Here is an 18,052-nt window from a genome sequence, read left to right on the forward strand (position 1 = left end):
TAGGTGATGGAAAGACTTAACTTGCTATTATCTCCGCAACTGCTGTTTATGATGCTGATCAGTCTGGTATCATGAATAAACTGCATGCATACCGCATTTTATCATTTCGGGGTGAAAAAAAGACTGAGTTGGTCGCCCAATCAATGACTGCAAAAATCTTGTAATCGATATATCAAAATCTGGAAAAATGGGAAAGAATCATTTTCAACATTTTGTTCGAAATGTATTCCTACTAACTGCAGATCCTAATTTATTGCTTTTGTTGGACTCTTGGTCTGGACATAACGACACCTCTGTTTTTGTGGAGGATGACGAAAAATCTGTAGATGTAATGTGAATTCCACCTGGAACTACTAGTGCAATTCAAACTCTTAGTAAAGACATTTTTCGAAAGTAGAAAGCATTTTTCAGGAAATTATGAAACAACATAATTTCCGATATCATTCTCTCATTTCAGATTTATCAGTACAACAGTATTCTTAAGCTCCATTACCAAGTATCTTCACCACACTTTACCAATCTAATGAAGTATACCTTCTATGCAGCGCAATATGCAGAACAATGGCTGGGGCCAGTTCTGTCTAAATGAAACTAGTGGTTACTGCGAAGTGACTGACTGCACCAATCTTTCCTTTGTCCTGTGCGCCTGGTGCAAGAAAAATGTTTGTTTTTATGATTCAATAGACACTTCGCATTTTTGTGATGACTACAGGGAACTGTTTCACTGATAGTCAAATGTACAACATTCAAACATTATTATAAGGAATGGCCAACAGGAATTGTTATAAAATGAAGTACTGCAAGATACATTTCATTTCAACAAGTCCCATAGTGCTCTGAGCCATTTGAACCATTTCATCACATTGGGCAATGTTTGTAACCTGTAACGTAAACATGGTACACAATTAACAAATGTTACCATCTTCATATGGAAATTCAAATGTGTTTCTGTCAATTGTTAACTCATTATTTCTCTTTTGCGTGTCCTTGTTAATGTTTCCATGCGGTTTCATTATCATACGATCATTAGTTTTTCCTGGGGGCCCATCTCAAGTAACTGAAGTTTAATGATAACCATCCTGTATTTGGCAGAGGAGTTGGTTTTATTGGCCTTGCACAGATGCTGGGTGTCGTTTGATGCTTGTGGCACAAATCCAAGTTGGCCAAGTATTCTTCATGGCACGTTTGACTGTTGGTGCAGAATTGATGCTAGAGATCAATACAACTCTTCTCCAACAATCTACATAGTCTCCTGACATATAGGGGTTCACATTCAGGCCTGTTATTTCTTGTGTACTCTGTGTGACATTTCTGACTGCGATAAACTGCTGTATCTTTTCTCCTACTACCTGATGTATGAGAGAGGTAGGGTCGTGGTGGTTTTGCGTAACAGGCATAAGGACCAGATGCAGGAGTCTGTCACAGCTCTTTCACCTGATTCTTTTCTGTTGTATTTCCTCAAAATGCTGGCAGGACTTGCTAACTAGTCTGTTGTAACCTCTTTTACCCAAAGAGCTTGGTAAATGTCTTCCATGATTCCTTTAATCAACTGTGATATTTTGTCTATGTCTGTCACAGTCAGATTCACAATGTGGCACAGAGCAAAAACATTCAGTATGCAGGACTGTATTGTTTTCCCACAACATTGGGCTCTGTTCTTCAAGTGTTCTTGTACTAAGAATTTTTTCAGTTTCAACATTTTAGCCATTCCATCAGATCCTGAACAGAATCCCCAGAAAATACTGATGGATGCCTCTTATGCAGCTGACTTAATGCTCTTTTGGAATCCACTGGCCTCCTCAACATATGGACCTCAGGATTGATGTACTGCTTCTATTTCGCTTTCTTTCAATATCTGTGACAGCTTTCATGTTGCCCAATTGGAATCACATTGGTGTACATTGTTTGAGCTATCCAGTGTCTCCAGCAAATAGTGTCACATCTTAACCACAAGCAAGTCCAAACCCAAAACAGGGTTGTCAATCGGGAACAATGCTTACCTACTGAAACCACAATTATTATGGATAACAACATACACACAGAGCAGAACTGCCTCTTCAATGGAGAGTGCTGCTATTTGTACAAACAGCAAATATTCCAGAATATACAAACATTACAAATTTTGAGAATCTTCTAGAAATTTTGAATACTAAGTAACAAATACTTGCTGGTGACAGAATCTGAACTGGCAACCTGCACTATGCCAGCCAGCAATGCTAACGGCTACTCTTCATTGCATACAGCATATCTCTTGGCAACATTTCTAAATACTCCGACAGACACCACTATGAATCTGATTTGATCCATTATAAATGGTTTTTATTTATAGACACCACTATATATGCTGTCAGCTGAATCCAAAGTTGCCAGATACAGAGAGGTTTATCTAATACAGGGTGTTACAAAAAGGTATGGCCAAACTTTCAGGAAACATTCCTCACACACGAATAAAGAAAATATGTTATGTGGAAATGTGTCCGGAAATGCTTAATTTTCATGTTAGAGCTCATTTTAGTTTCTTCCACCTACGCTCAATGGAGCACGTTATCATGATTTCATACGGGATACTCCACCTGTGCTGTTAGACCATGTGCCTTTACAAGTACGACACAACATGTGGTCCATGCACGATGGAGCTCCTGCACATTTCAGTCGAAGTGTCCATACGCTTCTCAACAACAGATGCGGTGACCGATGGATTGGTAGAGGCGGACCAATCCCATGGCCTCCACGCTCTCCTGACCTCAACCCTCTTGACTTTCATTTATGGGGGCATTTCAAAGCTCTTGTCTACGCAACCCCGGTACCAAATGTAGAGACTCTTCGTGCTCGTATTGTGGACGGCTGTGATACAACACGCCATTCTGCAGGGCTGCATCAGCGCATCAGGGATTCCATGCGACTGAGGGTGGATGCATGTATCCCCGCTAACGGAGGACATTTTGAACATTTTCTGTAACAAAGTGTTTGAAGTCACGCTGGTACGTTCTGTTGCTGTGTGTTTCCATTCCATGCTTAATGTGGTTTGAAGAGAAGTAATAAAATGAGCTCTAACATGGAAAATAAGCGTTTCCGGACATATGTCCACATAACATTTTCTTTCTTTGTGTGTGAGGAATGTTTCCCGAAAGTTTGGCCGTACCTTTTTGTAACACCCAGTATATTACCATTTTTAATATTGGTGGGATTTTAAATCAAACACTAAACATTTTAATATTAATTTCGTGTATAAGAAGCAACTGAATTTTGGAGGCAATTTTTCGAAGAGAACAGAGCATCTTATAGTCCGTAAAATACGGTATACATCATTCACTATCAGCAATGGATTCAAAATATTTAAGCCTGTGGAAGCACCTTCAATATTCATCAACTATTTTAATATTCTCTAAGGAAGCATCTGAGGTCGCCTTTTGTTACTAAAATTACGCTGTCTCATAATACAAATTGTGTGTGTGTGTGTGTGTGTGTGTGTGTGTGTGTGTGTTTAACTTTGGAAACCTTCTATACATATTAATGACTGATAAATTCATATCATCTCTATAAAACAAAAAATAGGTTAGCTTAAAACCTACGCAGAGAAGTATAGGGAAAGAGAAAATTATAAAATCAGCTGTGTCATTATGAAAGTAACCTTCCCTGTATTCGTGCTGATGTTCTTGTCATGAATGATATGGCAAAGTTGTCATGCTTTGGATGCTTTCTTAAAGGTGCTCTTGTTCTCTTCCAACTGGTCTGGCAGACAAGAAGTCAGTTCATTTCCTATGCACCTGGTGAACAAAGGAAAGCTTTGCATTTATTTTACCTGTTTAGTCTTTTGGTAACGCTGTTCTTCTTCTTCCTTGCGCTGCCTGGCACGCACAACAGCCAGTGCAACATCGGCACAATGCTGACGTCTTCTCTCATGCCATATTTCTTCATCCTCAACTGCTCGAGGTCCTGGTCCTGCAACCTACAATTAAAAATTAGTAACTATCAAATGTTATCTAATAATGAACTGTGCATATTTACTCTCAAGCCACTTACTAAACCAAACACGCCAACCAACATAAATCCTTAGGCATAAATGAGAAAATCTGTTGCTTATTACCACCCTTACAAGGAAATTAAACACTTCACAACATTGCAGACAAAATTAAAAGATAACTGAATTCTTCAACAACCACTAGTGTTTCCTCATTTTGTCTCAGTAACCAACTGAGACTGTAAGAAAAGACATATTTAATAATATTGGTATTCTCTTATTTATTTTACTTAATAAATAAGTGCAAGATGTTAGTGTTGTTGACAAAATATGTTGTTAATGACTTAAGTTGACAGGATTTCTACACATAACTGAACAGAAGAAGAAGAAGAAGAAGAAGAAGAAGAAGAAGAAGCAGCTTTATCTCTTTGAGAAGGCTAATATATATTGTGTTGCTGTAACTTTCAGTCTTCTCTCTGCAGACAGCTTCATTTTTTAATATACTACCCTTAGGCCAAAATCTTATTGTGCACTCATCAAATGTTCTCTAAAGCAAACATATATTGAGAAATATATATTATCACAATTTAAAAGCAAACTATTATTTTCAAATTTGTAGGTACAGAATGCATTACCACACACAAGTAATAAAATAAAGGGAAACGGTACTCCAAAGACAGCACACAATGGGACTTTCGTTCATCCTCTGATTTTAGTGAGGCTACCTTAAACTGATGTACATCACATTCTCTGCAATATGGGATGGCTATCACAGATTTGTGCAAGGAACAACAGTTATTTTGCAAAACCAGATTTAAGTGTTCTGACATTACTCCATCTCAACATGGCATGCAACAAACTAAATCAGTGTAGCATTTCAGGACAAATTTCAATCCTTCCGCTGATTTTTCCTTGATGGGGCTATCTGATCCTATGAACCCAATTGCTATCTCAACAAGATAAGGGATGCCATATACAATCACAGCATCAAACCAATATGCACTATCAACCGGGTCACTGTGGTAGATATGAAACTGCTAGGAATGCTGCAGCCGCCAGTTGTAGCAGTGATATTTTTATTTCAAATTACAGTGGATCACTTACTAAAGGCAAGGAAATGGCCCTAGTGACTAGTTTTATTGAGTGCACTAATTGGCTCCTGCCTAGTATGTAGCTTACAAATGAGAACCTTCACATAAAACATTATGAAATTCTTGATGTCAAAATTTCAAATCCTGTGTATCAGCACACATGTATCACAACCATTAATTTTAATCTGCTGCAATGTCGTCACTTCTTATTTGCAATTACATATAAAAGCAAGTAGATAATGCATATGCATGAAATACCACTCAACTGTTTCAGTTGTGCATCTTGTGCCTTGTGTTTTGGCAATTTTATGTAATTTTTTTCCTGTCTGCAATAGGTAAGCTCAATAAAGATATTTATCACCTTTTTTACATTGTACCGATTTGCGCACACTTATTAATAAAACACTTTTAAATTCATTTAATGGTTTTGCCTTATGGCCAGTGTATTGAGAATCTCTACAGGTGCCTTCTGTTCTTGCTTGTGCTTAAAATTTTACATTTCTAGATTTTATTCAGTGTTGTAATCATATTTTATTTCCCTTGATTTGATATGAAATGGAAAACTTCATAACCTTCAGGTCTGTTTTTTGTGATGAATGCTTGCCTTCCCCTTCTTTATATATTTCTCCCCCTCACAAGAGCAAAGTGAAAAGAAACTTGATCACATTTTCTATCATTATTACAGTTCCAAAAGATGAAACATTTTACTATTGCAACAGCCAAAAAATAAACAAAAATAAAAATCCAATCCCACCCTTTTAATGACCTACTGCTGATGGCATATCTTTCTCTCAGATGACCAAACTGATCTACATGTACCATTATAGCTGTGTGCTCCGGTATGGATGCAGGGTCGAATATAGTTGAGGTCGTTACCATATATATTTCTTCACACCCTTCTGTGTTGATGATTATGTGCATGTAAATACAATTGAAAAACATTTCCAGCAAGGAGCTCAAGGTGGCAATGCAGACAATGCACCACATGGAAGCAAGACATAAGGACTAATTTCATATGTAGCTACTGTAAAGTGCCACTATGTATTCAGCCATGTTTTGAACAATTTCATACAAATGTTAAGCTGTAAATAAATAAATCTGACATAATAGTGACTCTTAATTCTTTCTTTTTACAGATCCTAACCCCAGTGAACAAAAATTATTTTAAGTGGGATGTATATGTCCCACTAGATTCAAGGAGGAATAAATTTGGAGGACCATTTACTACGCTTAGATTCCAATGGAACATACCTGCCCCACTTACAACTATAAACAACAACTGAAATTCAGAAACACAGCCAGACCTAGTAACCATTCAAAAAGGAAGAAGCCAGTTTTTACAGCAATATGCAAAATTTTAATCAACTCTGTTAAGAAAGCGTCAAATTATGCAGCTGACACTTCCAGACACTAATACATCCTATAACACAAACAGCAGGTTACCTAAGCAACTGTAATTGAAAGCTTTACATGCCACAGTTAAGTTTGTTCATCATAATATTAAACATTGCAAAATTATACATGCCCTTCTACCAGAACAGCTATAACAAACAACATTTTGTGCACTGTTCCTTCCAGAATCTCATCTTACAATACATAAAAAATAAAAATACTACAGCTACAACATTTACTGTTGTTACTTCCACTACCTCAGCATCCTACGAAATTACACCCCTAAAAAAGAACCTCAAAATAGGTGATGCATTGAATTGTGAGTCACCTTCAAAAATCTAGTGCAACATGGTAGCTGTACATCAAAACTACTGTAATATATTTTATCATTAAGTTATTTGAATATCATAAATATTTTAAATTTTCTAAAATGTTTGTTATTAAAAAACAACATACACCGTTTTTAACACTAAACCCCAAGAATAAAAGTCAAAGCCATGCACTTATAATAGAAATTCCTGAATAAAAGGTAATACTACACATTCTCCTTGTCTTGTCTTTACAAGAGTTTTTCCCCAAACAGACAAATATAACTTACTTAATCCTTGACTGGAAAAGGTAGGTGTAGGTGTGTGTGTGGCGGGGGGCATACATGCAAGGGAGGGGGGGGGGGGGGCATTGCTATTTCCAACACTGACTGGTGTAATGCCAATGTTTTCAATCCCATGCAACATTACAAAAATAATTCACATTCCTCATTTGCATAACTTTTATGCTGAAGAAACTTTTATGCTGAAGAAACTTTCTTGCTCATTCAGGAACATTTGCTAACCCATTCCCTGCTCATTTCATTAAGCATGAGGGTGGTATTAATTGTAACAGGACAGCTTGTCACTAGTAATGACATACTTAAGTGTTGTACTGGCATATGAAGTGCTGTCTGCTAACTTATGCAGGTAACGCTGTAAACATAACATGCCAACATCACAGTCCAACTCTTGTGGTGTGCTCTCTCTCTCTCTCTCTCTCTCTCTCTCTCTCTCTCTCTCTCTCAATTACAGAAATCTTCACTAAAGTCTTTAGCAACTCTCAGATAGAACACTCAACACCTGAGAAAGCCACTGATACTGACAGCAAGTAACAATGTTATACAACACAGTCCTTCAGTGTTGAGACAAAAACTTTTACACTATCTGATCACAAGCATCTGGACACTTATTACTCGACATCAATATGGGATATGTCTTTATAACAGCTTGAACTCTACTGTGGACACCTTCAATAAGAGACTGTCTTTACAGGAATGGCACCCCATTTGTCCACAAGAGCTGAAACCAGAGAAGGTAGTGAGGTCAGATGCTGGGGTGTGTAATGATGTTGACATTGTAACTCATCCCACGGGTGTTCCACTGGGTTCTTATCAAAACTGTGGGCAAGCCAGTTCATTTCAGGACTGCTATTGTCCACAAACCATTACCTCACAGATACTGCTTTATGAGAGAGCAGGTTATCAGTCATTGTCTTCGAATTGTTTCTTCACTGTACACAAGCTGTAAAATATGCTCATATCATTTTGCATTTAGTTTCCTTAAGCGCTATAAGAGGACCACGCCCTCACCATTAAAAACACCCCCCTACATGTCCATGCTTCACTGTTGGCACCACAAGACAACAAGTAATGTTCTCCACCGAACCTTTCCATCAGACTGACACATGGCAAACCATGATTTATGACCCACAAATGCCTATTTCCTGCCATCCACCCTACAGTGGCGTTGCTTAGCACTGACTGCAGAAATTTATGGTTTCTGAGAAGCTGCTCAACCATTGTGGAACTTAAAAGTTATTGCTTCCGCCGATATCCTGTGATTTTTTATGCCCACAAACCTTGACATTCCATGTCTATCAGTACACGAGATCTGCCAGGTCTTGGTTTAGCTGGGTTGTTGCTTCACATTTTCACACCATGAACCCATCATTATCAGCTGAGATAAACAGCTTTAGAAGGGCTGAAATGGCCCCAATAGATTTGTTTTAAGTGGCATCTAATTACTAGTCCCTGTGCAAAGTCACTGAGCTCTCGTGAGTGATCCATTCTACTGTTACTGTTTCTCTACTAACAACACAATACTCCCTGCATCCTTCTGTACTGGTGGGCCCTTCCCTCATGACATCTAGTGATCAATTCTGCATTACATAGGGTGCAGCATACTTTGGTTCAGACAGTTTATGACTTCAGCGACAAACAGCCAGCAAATATCTATATACCTTCCATGTTCTCTCCACCCTAAATGGTGATTGAGGAACTGCCACTTTATTAAAGAATTATTCATAGTTTCTCGCAAGAACGGAGCTAATCAGGCCCTGTTGCTCTATTGCACACTTGGTTCGAAAGAGAAGGTGAAAATGACTACAGACAAAAAGGTTAGTATAGATTTGTGCAACTGTGAAAAGACTTGTGCATGAACAATACAACTACCACTGTCATACCTTAGCAAAAGATCAGGCGAAGAAACCAAAAAAATCCTGGTCCTATGTAAAATCGCTAAGTGAGTCTAAGGCTTCCATTCAGTTACTCATTGTGCAGTCTGGTGTGACAGTACAAGATAGCAAAATTATTGGCAAAGTTTTAAATTTTGCGTTTAAGAAATCATTCATGCAGGGAATCGAACAGACATACTGTCATTTGACCATCACAGAGTTCTGCGCAGACAACACAGTAATAAGCATCCCTGACATAGAGAAACAACTGAAAGAGTTGAAAACAAATAAGTCACCAAGTCCAGATGAAATCCAAATTCTGTTTTACAGAAAGTACTCAACGGCATTGGCCATTACTTTTCTTGCATTTATTGCAAATCTCTCACCCATCACAATGTCCCATGTGACTCCTATATATAAGAAGGATGGAAGAATGGACCCACAAAATTCCACACCAATATCTTTAACATCTGTTGGTAGGAATAGGTTGCAGAATTAAGAAATAATTAACTTCTCATGTCCACAAGATATTAAAATTACTTGGGACTTTTTTGTATTTATTTTGAGTCCCATGTTTTGCAAACCTCTGAACACTTAAGACAGTGGTCATCCATTTGGATGATGACAATATTGATATTTTTGGGTCTGGCATTTAAATCTGGAGTTCGTCTGTATAGAAATGATATTCACACAACACAACTTACAAGATTTATTTCATTGGCATACAAGAAAAACAGTGGTCTGTGGACACCCTTGACAGAACATGCTTTCGGAATTACTTTTCATTCCCGCAGACATCTCCCTGCTCCATGTTTCATGTTCCTCAAGTAGCTTTCAAACCAATTTTGCAATAGTTTCTGAAAATTCTAGCAGTTACATTTTTCTGACCACTACATCAATGCTGAGAGAATCAAATACTTTGCAGAATGAAGTAGTTGTGTCAATATTGTGGCTCTGTAATTGCCTACGACATATTTCAAGTCATCTTTTTCCTTGATTAGTGCAGTGTTTGTGCTACAATGTTCACAAAAACTGGACTGATGTTTGTCATCTCGAAGCAGGAAAAATCCCTGACCCCACTGGGAATTGAACCCGGGACCCCGTGTGCAGGAAGCGAGAACACTACCGCAAGACCACGAGCTGCAGACCATCCTCTCTAAGCAGTCTGAACATGGAGGTACAAGCCTTTTTTTCCAACTGTCAAAATTATGTTGCCTAAAAGTAAAAATGACAACATAATGTGTGTAATTAAATATATGTTTGGAGACAAGAAGAGGTATTTTAGCAATCCGTAGGAGGTTCAGGAGCGAAACTAAGTGGGTGGTGCCTCAGGACTCTCATCTGACATTGAGAGCCTGCCTCTCCGCCTCCCCGATCTCCACCCCCTAAATAGCCATAAGAGTGGACAGTGTTGTCTTTAAATCTTTGCGTAAAATCCACTCCTTTGTAGAAAATGTAGTACATGTGGCTTATAGTTTTCTAATCAAATACTAGGGTCACTGACAAGTGATGTCCTAGGTCCATTTGATGTCACAGATCTGTTGAAAAATCTTCAAGAATGTGGTAAATCATTAATGTTCCTCCACAGATGTTGTACACTGGTGGTTCTTGTCATAGTAGGAAGTCATCAGTTATTTTTGTAAGCCCAGTTCGGATATGAAATAAGGCACTACTGTCCCTCCTTGAGCTTCGTAGTGAAGTCTGCCAGACCCTAGTGATGTGTTTGATAGTCCATAGTTTATTGGATTGTGTATTATCTTGTCATTTGTTTTCTCATTACTTCAGAATGCAACATCACGTGTGTACGTAAGTCTGCCCTTTAAATATCTAGTTTGAGTGTTTCAATCCCCACTGCTTCTTCGGCTAGTTTTTCAACCAGCTCATTACCTGGCATACCAATGTGACTATGTCCACAGAAAAATGGTAGATATCCTGAATTGTTGAGGGCATACAGTTTGTCATGGATGACAGAGACCATTGGATGTTTTGGATAGCACTTTTCTATTGTTTGTGAAACACTTAAGGAGTCACTGCATATGATGAAAATCTGTCGAGGTAAAGTCATTATATTTTGTAGTGCTCAGTGCATGTCTATCAACTCTGCAGTACAGATAACACATTCTTTCATTACAGAAAGTTGTACTCTATTCCAATTGTGTATGTATGCAAAGCCAACTTGCTCATTGTCTTCAGGGCTGTCTGTGTACAGGAGATTGAATGAGGATACACTTTGATGAATGAATAAAATGCACAGTGAACAAACTTGAGAATTGTGTTATCTTTGGTGTTGCACCTTCAGCCCATCTTTGCTTCTAGTTTGGGAACATACTGTGAAGGTTTTCACAATGGAGAGTACGGCATACAGGTAACTGAACGAAGTGAAGTTCACGTCAGAAGTTGCTGATCATCCTGCACTAAGCCAGTTCATGAGTAACCAGGTCTTTCAATTGTGAAATAAAATTGGATGACAGGGGTGGTTCAGCATTTGATTAATCACAATTTTGTGGTTAAATAAATTTTGTGGTTAAATAAATTTTGTGGTTAAATAAATTTTGTGGTTAAATAAATTTTGTGGTTAAATAAATTTTGTGGTTAAATAAATTTTGTGGTGTCATATTTTCAGTGGTGGCGCACCCAACTGAGCTCGTTAGGAAAGCTCCAGTTACCAAATGGTCTCCATTGTTGTGGGCAGTGTCTAATATTTCTAGGACTGACAATGCTGCTGACCCACAAACAATGTACTCATAATCGAAATCGGATAAAACGAAAATTTTATAATGTTAATGAAAGTGTTTGATTTGCACCCCAGAGTTGTTAGCAAGGAAATGGGGAGTATAGAGTTTCTTTATGTATGACATCTTGAGTTGTACATATAGTACCAGTTAAGTTTATTATCAAAAATAAGTCCTAGAATACGGTGCTAGTCCACTATTTAAAGTAACTGGCTTTCAAGGTATAGTTCTTGACAAGGATGGGCAGACCGTATTCTATGAAACTGCGTGACTCATTACTTAGTTAGTGAGAGATGGTATCCACGGTCCTGCACCAGTCTTTGTCTTCCATCAATATGGGTGTCTTCTATGTAGCTACGTATCTGGCATTCAATTTGCCATACAATTTGCCTAAGTATTCAGTCAACTGATCATGAACAATATATTCCACAGCTTTTGATACAGCTGGCACAATGCTAATTGGCTGGTAATCACAAGTTCACTGGGCATCTTCTTTCTTAATAATAGGTCCAATTATGCTGCTTTTCCACTGAGTAGGAATCATCCCACTCATGAATAAATAAATAAATACATCTTTTCATACTGATACTAAGCTATCTGCAACATTCTTCATCACTGTAATGCTGATACAATAGTTCTGTACCACTTCATTGGAGATTCCCATTATTGTCTTCTTCTTGTGTTTACTGTAACATCTTTTAGATGGAAGATGTCAGGGTTAGATATGTAGTCTGGGGCATCTTGTACGTGACAGTTCTTTGATGCTTGGGGGCTGAGTGACAAGTTTATTCAGCTAGTCAGCTGAGATGTTACACAGCTTCTGGTTTTGCCTGTCCTACAACCAAACAACAGGCTATCATGTCAGAATTATTGATGAATTCAGGTATCTGGCCAATTTTTAGACAGATCTTTCACCTACTGAAGTCACTGAGCATACACCATCCTAAAGTTTCAGCATTTAATACAACTCTTAGAAAGATGGCATGGAGAAAATAGCGTGTAAATCAGCCTGTTCACAGAAATTCCATCATGTGTATACTGCCTGTTCATAGAAATTCTAACAACACATATCTCTGCAACTGAATAAGCCTGTCCAGTCTAGAAAAGATGTGCCCATGCGGAGAAAGTAGACGCAATCCTCAATTAAACATGTTACGTACTTGTTTAGATGGAGGATAAAATTTTGGCCACGCTGTACAAAGTACAATGTACTGCAGCCTCAACAATGTAATGAGCAGATCATGAATGAAATGAGAAATTTAAAGAGATTTTTGATATAATTCAACATGTCATCATGTCTAAAATCAATAATGACTCTTGTGCTTAGCTTAGTACAGAACCTCAAAGCTCAGACTTACTTTAAGAAGATGCGCCAACTGGCATGGAAAATCTGACTACAAGCAAGTCTAGTGCCAATGAAGACACATCTAACAAGATTGAGATAGAAGGATCAGGATGATATCCTCTGTGAATGTGATCAGGTACAAGACATGAAAGGTATTTTGGAATGCTCTGCTTCTCCATTCCAGTGTACTCTCAAAGATCTATGGGAAGCAAATGTGTGTGTTACTGTTCTAGCTCAGTATTGGGTCCAAAAACTATAAGAAACTGGTAATTTCCAGATACGGAAAAGAAACAAGAGAAGCAAAGAGAGTACACTATCGGGAATTTCACAATCAACTGGAAATGTCACATGGAGAGAATAGAACATTTGAAGTGGACAAGGAATAGAAAATGAGTGTCCAAGACAATAAACATAACATGTGCATCATGGAGAAGTATGGCAAAATATTCCAGCACTAGGGCCAATTTCTGTAAAGATGGAAAGCTCATTTTAACTAACTCCTTAATACTCAATTCCCTTACTTACCAATCTTAGAAGGCACGCCATTTAATGGAAAAATTACATCCATAATTTCTGCACAAGTTATTAGTGCAGAAAACAGCACGGGTTAGTTGTCTGGTCTATGTGAAATACCATAACATTTTTGAGGTCTAAAAGTCTTCATAATGAAGTGAAATTCTGGCAATCTACTGGGTTGGTGCATAAGTTCTTCAAGTTTTTCTATAAGTTTAATAAACACAACAGATACACATAACAGAGAAATGTCTTCAACAATATATTTACAACTGTTTACCATACTGGGATAACGTTTCTATTCTGTGACTTTAGAAATCACGTTTTGAGGCGAAGAGCTGAACAAATGCATTTTCATCTGGAAATGAAATTCCTTGAAGGTTGCTCGACAGAGAGCGAAAATAGATGAAAATCTGAGGCCTCAAGATAAGGTGCATAATGTGGCTGTGGAATGACTTCCCAAACCAACCCCTGTATAGCATTTTTTGTCAGTCTAGCAGAATGCGCAAAAGCATTATCTTGGAGTAGCACCCCTTCATACAGTCTTCCTGGTCATCATGTTTAGATTGCATCTGCAAGATGTCTCAGTTGTTGACAACAAATGTCAGCAGTTATGGTTACACCTCAGAGAAGCAATTCATAGTACATCACATTGTCACTGTTCCACCATATGCATGACATTATCTTTCCTGGATGCACACAGATCTTTGTATGGGGAGTTGCTGCTCTGTTTGGGCTCATCCATTTCTTTCTTTGTTTACGTTAGCACAAAGACATCATTTATTGTCACAACTTAACTTCCCAATTGCATGCAAATCTCGCACAATGGTGGAATGATCACAGTTCATTGTGGGTTAATGTGTTTTAGATGGCCTTCATCAAACTTTGAAGGTCTTCCTGACATGGAGTCACTAATGTCAAAATAATCTTCCTTAAAATGAGAAAACCATTTTCTTGTTATGCTCTGTCCTATGGCATTACCCCATACATGACATGTTTCTGGCTGCCTCCGTTAATGTCAAACCTCTACTGAACTCAAATAGTAGAATATGTCAGAAGTGTTCCAACTTCTTCACTTGGCACTCCATTTTCTAGCATCCACAGCTCTACTCACCATAACCAAACAACAAAATGATAATATTAAACTGAAATAGCGACAGTGAACTACAAATAAAAAATAACAATCCATAAATAAACCTATAGCAGCCAGAATACCAACGCGCAAAACAAAAACGCTACCATTTTATGCGCCAACTGAATGGAAGCCCTGGGATAGATGAACCTGGCTATGATGCAACTACAGTGCCTAGCTGGAGTGAAGCAACAAGATTTCAATAAAGCTGAGAATAAGAACCATATGATTAGGACAATGAAATAAAAGGAAATAGAGAATAGAGAAAAAAAGAATACCACAAAAAGTCGTAGTAGTAGTAGTAGTAGTAGTAGTAGTTGTTTGGAGCACAAGGCAAAATTTCCCTTGCAAAAGCAACAGCAGCCTCAGCATAGAGGGCAGGAATAGATTCTCACCGTATGGACCTAGGGGACATGAAATGGCATTGCCACAGTGGTGTGATGGGTATGAGTAACGTAGATGTGGGGCAGTAGAGGTAGTCAGTACCTGACAAGAGAACAGGAAATACGTTTGCTTTTATTCTCATTGACTCAGTCTATGAACACTAACCTGGTGATATACATTCTACCTTTAACTTCACTCCAAAAACCACATTTTCAGACTTCCCAGCAATGTACGGGAAGGTAGGTAAGACTGGATTAAACCCTTTATGCAGTAAGCCTGGGCATTTATCAATGAAGTGCACTAAAACAGGAAACTGTATTGTGACTGGGTACTTCCTCAAGATGTACAAATACAGTAAAGGATTTACAATTGTCATACACAATTGCAAAGTCTGGTTGACAGTAACTATGACAAAAACACATATACGAAGCTGAAAGGTAACAGGAATATTCCTTTTTATTTTCACATAAAAACAGAGCTGCAGTGTGCTCACTGCCTAAATAGAAATACGAAACATATAATCTTATACAATGGATATCATTTCTCACCAATAATGAGCAATTTTCTTTTACAGCAGAGGTGTTGTTTACTTCATATGAGCTCAAGACCTTTACTCACATGTATTTCATTTATGTTAATTTGAAACAACCACATTCCTTCTTGGTCATCTACATATTTCAAACAAGAATAGTTATTACTGACAATAGATATGGTATGGAAAGTTATGGCAGAATGTAAATAACACGAGTAGAGGCAACTACTCAGCAAATAGGATAAGTGTCAAATCATTCACAGGCACATCAACAAGCTGGAAAACTGCACTAGCTTTCAGATGAGAGCTAGAGTACCCCCCCCCCCCCCCCCACCCCCACACACCTGCACTGCTATATTGTGACAACTGAATACACAATCATCTGACACAATGTACGAAGTTTCCAGTCTTGTTTCTGTGCCTGTCAGTTTCTGAACTTTGTTCCTAAATTAATTATATTACTGACAATTAGGTATATGAAGGTTCCAGGCATACAACACACGATTAGAGGTCAATAAATTCCCACATCATTAGGAACTAAATGTTTCATGTACGAGGTCATGCCTCGTAAACTACACTGAAGAACATTATACAGTTTTGTAAGTGCTCTCAACTTTTCGTCTTCTTCCTCTGTTCATTTGTGGTGGTGGTGGTGGTGGTGGTGGTGGTGGTGGTGGTGGTGGTGGTGGTGGTGGCGGCGGCGGCAACAGAGGCCATAAAAGTCTATATGAGCTTTACTGTTTATGTGCTCCCACTTTCCAACCCTTGCTTTCACAAATTTTCACTACACCTGAATCAGAATACTAAATACTGATGTCAAGCTACCTTTGCAACAACCAATCACAAAATGTGGTTGTTTGCACCCTCAGTCCCTCACTCCGATAAGCCAGGTAGCTGTTACTAACCAGTTGTGGCCAGTAACCTAACAGTAGTTTTTGCTGTGTGCTTTGCTTTTCTGTGCAGCAAGTTTATTGCACTACAGAATGTCTGAAGCTTGTAGCTGAAGTGTGCCAGAAAGCATGGTTGCTAAATGGGAAGTTCAGCAATATGCTCATGTGTGTGGTCAGACACATGAGTTTGTGTGCTCAGTGTGTGAATATTTCGAAGAGTAAGACATGGTGCAACTCTACTGATTAAAAGGTAGATTAAAGAACTGCAAACGTTTTGAAGATACTTAAAGGTGTCACAGCAAATCTTCTCCCAGTTTACATTTTGAGGAAAACAAGTGACTACCATGAAGAGAACTGATCATGACAGTCTCCTGAAGTGGTTCAAGGCACAACTACGGAAAACAAATTGGTGATCTGTCCTTGTAATGGACATTACCCCATACCATTCAGTTATTAAAGATACAACTCTTTTGACAATGGCAACTGAAAAAATTGATAGTGCTACATGATTTAAAATGTCACAATATGCACGTGCATAGAAATTCGGATAAGGCAAAGTTTATGGAACTTGCAAAACAAAATAAGCTAGAATTTCAACAGCATGTTATTGACAAGTTTGCTAAAAAACACAGTCAAAGGATTGTTAAGGCTTACATCATATCACCATCACTTTGATTCCATCAAAATGATTTGGACACAGATCAAATGTTACATAAGTACAAATAATAAAAGCTTCACTAGCAGAACTTCATAAACTGTTAGAGAAATCAATGGCACTTATAACAGCAGATAATTGGAGTAATGTTGTATGCCACACAACACACTTTTTGATATCTGAAAAATTGAGCATGTATAGAAAATAATACTGAAGATATTATTACACTCTTGAAAAATTCCAATAGCACATAATGATAGTGCTGAGGAAGGAACTAACTGGGGATACTGAATGTATACAGAGAAGGACAACACGAATGGTCACAAGTTCGTTTGCCATAATTAGTCTGTTTTGAATGTTTGTACATAAGGTTTTAGCACAGTTTTCATATAGTTTGATTACAAATATTGTTTCACTATTAAGGAATATCCTTCTGCACAAGTATGATCTTCAGCAGTTATTATTATTTTAATGTTAATTAATTATTATATTTAGATGAAAGATTCAGATTGATTTGAGCACTGTCTTTCATACTGAATACATCAGATAAACTTTAACTGTACTGATTATTGTGAAAGACACTCCATGTTGTGCTGCTTTGTTGGGATACACAAATAATGGGATAACAGTATCTTTTTATCCACAAGGGTGGATTAATTAATCAATACAATGTTATAATCCTGTGAGGTGAACTCCATATTTTAAGATTAAGAATCAAGAGAAGGTTTATCAGTTAGGGCTAAACATGCTACAAAGTAATGGCAAATCAATAATAGAGAACTGACAAGAATCACAAGAGTATTTAAACACACTTTTAGTTTTAGAATCATCCTGGCACTAACTGGCCATTTAATGGAAACCACAGAAAATCTAAATATTGGACACAATTGCATAGTTACAATCACAGACATCCTGAAAAGGCTTTATTATTTTATTGTTTCTAT

The 18,052-nt window shown here is 37.9% G+C and overlaps 1 protein-coding gene across 2 annotated transcripts in view; it reads right to left on the reverse strand.

Moving 5' to 3' along the window:
- Positions 1-18,052, reverse strand: part of LOC124721518 (protein PRRC2C-like) — a 244,063-nt gene that overhangs the window by 129,107 nt on the left and 96,904 nt on the right. For both annotated transcript variants that reach the window (XM_047246536.1, XM_047246535.1), the window contains one exon: positions 3,803-3,949. In XM_047246536.1, coding sequence (XP_047102492.1) covers positions 3,803-3,949 — 147 coding nt within the window. The remainder of the gene's footprint in view (positions 1-3,802; positions 3,950-18,052) is intronic.

The sequence above is a fragment of the Schistocerca piceifrons genome, chromosome X, assembly GCF_021461385.2.
Source record: "Schistocerca piceifrons isolate TAMUIC-IGC-003096 chromosome X, iqSchPice1.1, whole genome shotgun sequence".
NCBI classification, from domain to species: domain Eukaryota; kingdom Metazoa; phylum Arthropoda; class Insecta; order Orthoptera; family Acrididae; genus Schistocerca; species Schistocerca piceifrons.